The sequence below is a fragment of the Salvelinus sp. IW2-2015 genome, linkage group LG6.1, assembly GCF_002910315.2.
Source record: "Salvelinus sp. IW2-2015 linkage group LG6.1, ASM291031v2, whole genome shotgun sequence".
In the NCBI taxonomy this organism is placed as follows: Eukaryota; Metazoa; Chordata; class Actinopteri; order Salmoniformes; family Salmonidae; genus Salvelinus; species Salvelinus sp. IW2-2015.
The window spans coordinates 29,262,401-29,268,875 of NC_036845.1; the positions used below are offsets into that span (position 1 = coordinate 29,262,401).

Here is a 6,475-nt window from a genome sequence, read left to right on the forward strand (position 1 = left end):
CTATTGCATCTTAGCCGCTCTGTCACTGCTCATCCAAATATTTTATATTTATATATTCTTATCCCATTCCTTTACTAGATTGTGTGTATTAGGTTTTGCTGTGGAACTTGTTAGATATTAGCTTTTGTTGTGGAATTGTAAGATATTAGCTGTTAGATACTGCTGCACTGTCGGATCTGGAAGCATAAGCATTTCGCTACACTCGCAATAAAATCTGCTAAGCATGTGTATGCGACAAATAAAATGTGATTTGATTTGATTAGTCTGCATGATTGCGCATTTAATTTATCCCACCACGWGGTGGCGACCTTTGAAATTATGAGCGGTTCAGCCAGAGATTGTTATACCTGTGGTTCGGTTTTCAATGTCAGTGGCTACTTCCGTTTCTGGAAGACAGGCGAAATATCAACATTCACAGACAGAATCAGTAAATAACACTAAATAACTATATATGGTAAGGAATTGAAATCAAACCACTGAATATACATGAAATAACAGATCAAATGTATTGATTGAAAGTGCCCCAGTAAAGTTTCTGCCCAGAAAGGCTATTTTATAGCGTGTGGTTATTTGAATTAGCTAGCGTACTAACTTGCTAACATTAGCTAAACGTTACTGCTATCTAAGTTACAAATTATTTGTGAATTAGCCAATTATCTAGCTAAACGGGTTAATTGAACATGGCCAAATAGCCGAAATGGCTTTGGCATGAATTAAAACAAATGTCTGTTCTTTTGAAGTTATATAACTAGCTAATGACTCTAGCTAGCTAATGTACCGTTAATAACGGCTTTATGTAGCTAGCTATGTGGTGTTTCCAAAACGAATATTTGAAGGTAGACTCAGCGATATGACGTAGGTGCAAATAGTAAGCAGCATAGCGGGTAAATGTCCATAATAACTAAGAGCAGTTTTAGCCTATCTTCATAGCGGACTGCCTTTGCTACCACGCTCTAACMACTTCAAGCGAACCCATGYGCAGATACTGTGCGTGACTATTAGAACGTCCTGCATCTCACTTTTATTGCAATATCTGCGGTGCTGCTCGTGGMAACGTAATTTTGCTGAGTCAAGCCAGGATGTTAATGTACTAATATTTAATMTTTCCCTTTATCTACTGCAGTGGTGTGAGGATGTCGGGACAGAAGCGTCTGTGTGACTCCAGCATCCCCTCTTCATCCTCCAGTGCGCCCCCCGAGAAACGGAGGGAGCGAGAGGGAGGAGAGGATGGGGGTCCAGGGGTCAGCTCTACTGCAGGAGGGAGCACTGCTGTGGAAACAGTCATCAAACTCGGAGGGGTTTCCAACTCGGTGAGAGAGCTGAAAAGTGCCTAGCCTGTATTTCTCCTACTGTGTCTGTTTGTAGGTCTGTCTGTCTTTACATCTGATAGTTGTTATGACTCATCAGCGGTGTCATTGATCGYGTTGTTTCCATCACTTGATTGGTTTCTTTCTCTTGTGCTCAGGAAGAACAGGATGTCAAAGCTCTCCAGGTGAAGAACAGGAAGTTGGGAGAATCCCTCGATCAGAGACAGGTATATATAGTCGGTCTGTCTCASTCACTSACTCTCTCACACATACACACACAATCCCTGTTTTCATCCCATACRTCTATAATACTCAACAAGGGGATYGATGCTTTGCAGGTGATTGAGGATGAGCTGAGAGAGAGAATCGAGAGACTGGAGACTCGTCAAGCTACTGATGACGCAAGCCTACTGATCCTGAACANTGCTTTGCAGGTGATTGAGGATGAGCTGAGAGAGAGAATCGAGAGACTGGAGACTCGTCAAGCTACTGATGACGCAAGCCTACTGATCCTGAACAGATACTGGAATCAGGTAACTATTCAAATAATGAACAATATGCAATTAAAACATTGCACATAGATCAACATTTGCAAGTACAACTATTATCTATGTTCTTAATAACATCTAGTTCCCTCTCTCTCCCCTTTCTCTTAGTTTGACGACAATGTGTGCCTGATTGGAAGGCGCTACGATGAGTCAGGGAGCGAGTCTGTGGAAACCCCGGCTGGAGAGGGGCGGAGCCTCAAGCCTGACACCCCAGAACCCGACGGCGACTCCAACCAGGAGAGAGCCAAAGACAGAGGTACAGCGGGAGAGAGAAAGATATGTAGAAAGGAGGGATGGAGAGAGGAGAACACTAAGAGGAGAGGACGTGAGTTTGGTCAGGAGCAAGAGACCGAGGAAGAGGGTACTCTGATGAGTTTGTGACAAGGTACCTAACACAAGAGGTAGAGCAGAAGAGTACAATGTACAGAGATTGATTAAATAAATCCTTTTTGGTTCAGAGTAGAGAGCTGTTATCTGTTGTATGCCTATTACAGGGATGCAAACTCGTTACTTTTTGGTGAATATCGCCGTGTTGATTTCAAAATAAGTCATCCACTTGAATCGTGTAGATCTGAATATTTTTTTTTTAAACAATTGGTGGGGGGGTATATTTCTCATGTTGAAAATGATTGACTGAGCACAGAATGCCACCCTACTTGTCCTACAWTGAGAATACCAGAATGAGTGCTTCATCCAATATCACGTGTGACAGCTGATATCAGCCAGCAACATCCCTAACCAGTCATTAGCATTAGCCCTACATTAGCCTACTCAGCTGCTTCYCTCAATCAGTTTTAAAATGTAATTTAGCCGTGATGTCCATCTGGGGTATGCAGATAGTGATGAGGCTTTTGTTGTTACATTTGTTTAGGTATTGGAGCGTCTCGCAGMGCAAGCGAAGTGGATACATTGTATCTTTTAACTTTGCCTGTAAGAACAGGAGCAAAGGCCAGTCTGACTAGGCTTCACTGTCACGCAGCCTCTGAGTGCCACTACCATAGAGGAAAAACAGAGCGCAGTGACAATYATGCTTGTGCCTTTACATTGCTGAAAACCGCATGTCTCTAGCCCAAACCACTCAAAGGTTATGCACCGTATTATCGGAGCTATATCTTCTCCCCTTTCTACCAGCATTCGTCGTGAGACACATTAGTTTTACCCTACTGATGATGTGTTGTTGCAATAGTAATTATAATAGCAAATATAATTCCAGAAACCATGTCACTGTCCCCATCTTGTCACTGATCAAAAAATGACGAAGGGCACTGTTTATCTGAGTTAGACATCTCTTTCTCTGGTGTTCTTTCAATTCTGTTTGGTGCATAACTTTTGTCTGAGAGTGGGAGAGAGAGAAAGAGTGTGTGTGTGTGTGCGCGTGTGTGTGTGCGCGTGTGCGTGTGTGTGGACTGTCTCTTATACACATCTAGATGTGTATAAGAGACAGCCGTTGCTTTGCAGGTGATTGAGGATGAGCTGAGAGAGAGAATCGAGAGACTGGAGACTCGTCAAGCTACTGATGACGCAAGCCTACTGATCCTGAACATGGACAAAGCACTAAATAAAGTTCAAGTTCAGTGCAAACACGCTGCATAGAATCTTGACTAGAACCCCCAAAATCTTAGATATATTACTCCAGTGTCTAGACTCTCTAACATTGGCTTCCTGTTAAGCAAGGCTGATTTCAAGGTTTTACTTGCTAACCTACAAAGCATACATGGGCTTGCTCCTACCCATCTTTCGATTTGGTCCTCCGTACATACCTACACGTACGCTACTGGTAACAAACGCAGGCATCTCCTTACGTCCCTAGAATATTCTTAGCAAACAACTGCGAGCAGGCTTTCTCCTATAGTAGATCTTCAAGTCTTTTATGGAATGGTACTGCCTACCCATGTGAGAACCGCAGACCTCAGTTCTCAACTCTTTAAGTTCTTATTGTTAAGACTTATACTCTTCAGACCTATGTTCCTATGATAATTGAATAGCTCACTAGGCCCAGGTTTACAGTTAGGGTGAAGATTTATGTGAACGGATAAGGCACTGAGCACGAACGCCCTTGCTGTTCTGGCGTCTGGCCGTTCACCCTCTCTCCACTTGTATTCTGCTGCTAAACCCACATTATACAGCGGCCGAGTCACTGCTTACTTGTGCTCTCCATGCCATCCCTAGGAAAGGGTGCGTCAACGTTGAGGGGTTGAGTCACTGACGGCATTTCCATGTTCGTTGCAGCACCCCACCCTTGGGTTTTGTGTCCATGGCGGGTCAGATCTTTGTGGAGCGTATATCGTCAGGCCTTGTCTCTCTAGGATGTAAGAGTGTGGGTGGTTGAAGATATCCCTCTAGTGGTGTGGGGCTGTGCTTTGGCAAGTCGGGTGGTTATATTCCTGCACTGTTATGACCCTAGTCTGGGGGGATCATACGATGGCCCACAGTGTCTCTGACCCCTCTCTGTCAAGCCTCCAATCTTGTTCAATATCTGGAGTCTTCCTCCTGTCTTATCTGTTGCTCTGTGTGAATCTTGGAAGTAGTGCTCCTTCTTCTAAATGTCTTCTCTTTCTCTCTCTTGGACAGGACCTGAGCCCTAGGGACCATGCCCGGAACTACCTGGCATGATTGACTCCTTTGCGTCCCCAGTCCACTGGCCGTGCTGCCTGCTAACAGGTTTCAACTGTTTCCTGCCTCGGCTTATGGAACCCTGACCCTCGTTCATCCGGAACGTTCTACACTGTCCCAGACTCTGCTGTTTCAACGTTCTCTAGAGGAGCAAAGAGCGGTTATAGATCTCTTCTAATAGCATCGTATGCAGAAACTAGCCATTACTGAAATCCATCCTTATAAACTCCTGAGTGACTGACCTGTGCACCCTCGACAACTACGTGTGATTATTATTATTTGACCATGTTTCATCTCCATGAACATTTGAACATCTTGGCCATGTTCTGTTATAATCTTCCACCCCGGCACATGCCAGAAGGAGACTGGGCCAACCCCTCATTAGCCTGGTTTCCTTTCTAGGTTTCTCCCTAGGTTCTTGGCTTTCTAAGGAGTTTTTCCTAAGCCACGTAGCTATCTACAACCTGCATTGCTTGCGTTTTTGGTATTTTAGGCTGGGCTAGCGTCTATACAGCACCTTTGTGATTCAGCTGATGGTAAGAAGGGCTATATAATAACGATTATTTGATGTATAATTGATTCTGCATTGACCTTGTGCAGTAAGGGGGAAAAAACACCAACTATGAAAACCCATCTTTGCATACTCTTCAGACAACTGTACACACCATATAGACCTACACACTCTCCCTCCCCTTCACATCCCGCTCTACATCCCTCAAACACACTCTTGCTCATGCTTCTTCTCTATCAACAACACACCAGCACACACACACACCACCACACCACACACAACAACAACAACCACTCACACACCACACACACACACAACAAACCATCGAACAACCACGACACCACACACACACACACCACCACACCACACAGCAACAACGCAAACACACGAACCACAAACTGCGGGCCAAAGCGAACAAACTAATTACTTATTTCAGGTATCAAATTTAATTCGGAAACTTACTTTGTGGTGAAAAAAGAGGCGTAATTACAAATGTATGACTATAATCAAAATTTCTATGTAGATTTGAATAATATCTTCATGTTAATGGCCAAATTGTTTTTATGTCAAAATGAACCCATCCAAGGCGAACAGCTTTGAAACCTGCTTGGCAGTACAATCTAGCTAGTCTAAATGGTTAACCTAGCTAGTTGCATGGACTGATATATTGCAGACTAATTTACACGCTAGTTTTTTTTCTAAATCGGTTTCTCAAGCTCACGCAAGAGATCAACAACTTTTATGGCTAAGTCACTTCACATTGGTATGCCACAGTTCACACCCAATTCGGCGGAGTTGACCGTACCAAGAAGCGACAGTTAAGAGCCAGGATGGACCAGTCACGCGCGGTCAGATATAGTTTGCCTTCAAATTGTGTTGAAAGTGTTGAGTGCAATCTTACACCAATAACTGACTTATATGACGGCGGATCTGAACAAACCTAGGAATCCGGACCTTTTTTAGAACATTGCACATAAGTCCAGAAAAGACAACCACTCCATCTTCAGCCACCAACTACACGTCATATTTTATGCAGTAGGACAGTATGTCTGGCCTTATGTTGACAGCCCACCGCGACATATGATCGCCCCTTATCATCGACTGTCCCTTCCTTATCCCAAATTGCTCTCCGGCAACTTGCTACATCGCCTCATCTAACCGACACGACGGTGGCGGGGGCGTGATGCATGGTCTGCTAGGCTGTCTCTCCACAGCCGATTGGGCATAGCGTTTACACGTAGACCTAGCACTTAAAAATCATACCATTCTACTCCGGCGCGCACGACAAACAATCTAAATCGACTATGCTCATGCACAAAAAGGCACTACAAGACAAGGAAGACAGGCAGGGGCCATGCCCACCCTCACTTATTCTAACACCCTACTCTCCTCACACACCAACAACAACAACACCACAATTTCAACACAGGAAGGTGTCAAAAAGACAGACGGACCGAACAAAACAGACAACAAACATAGACCCACAACAACGCCCT

At 44.2% G+C, this 6,475-nt stretch overlaps 1 protein-coding gene across 1 annotated transcript in view; it reads left to right on the forward strand.

Annotated features, from left to right (window-relative positions):
* Window positions 1–366: 366 nt before the first annotated feature.
* The window catches only part of LOC111965408 (E3 ubiquitin-protein ligase BRE1A), a 17,522-nt gene continuing 11,413 nt past the window's right edge, over window positions 367–6,475 (forward strand). Inside the window, exons 1-5 of the mRNA XM_070444117.1 lie at window positions 367–454; window positions 1,124–1,310; window positions 1,466–1,534; window positions 1,742–1,840; window positions 1,964–2,111. Coding sequence (XP_070300218.1) covers window positions 1,134–1,310; window positions 1,466–1,534; window positions 1,742–1,840; window positions 1,964–2,111 — 493 coding nt within the window. The 5' untranslated portion in view covers window positions 367–454; window positions 1,124–1,133. The remainder of the gene's footprint in view (window positions 455–1,123; window positions 1,311–1,465; window positions 1,535–1,741; window positions 1,841–1,963; window positions 2,112–6,475) is intronic.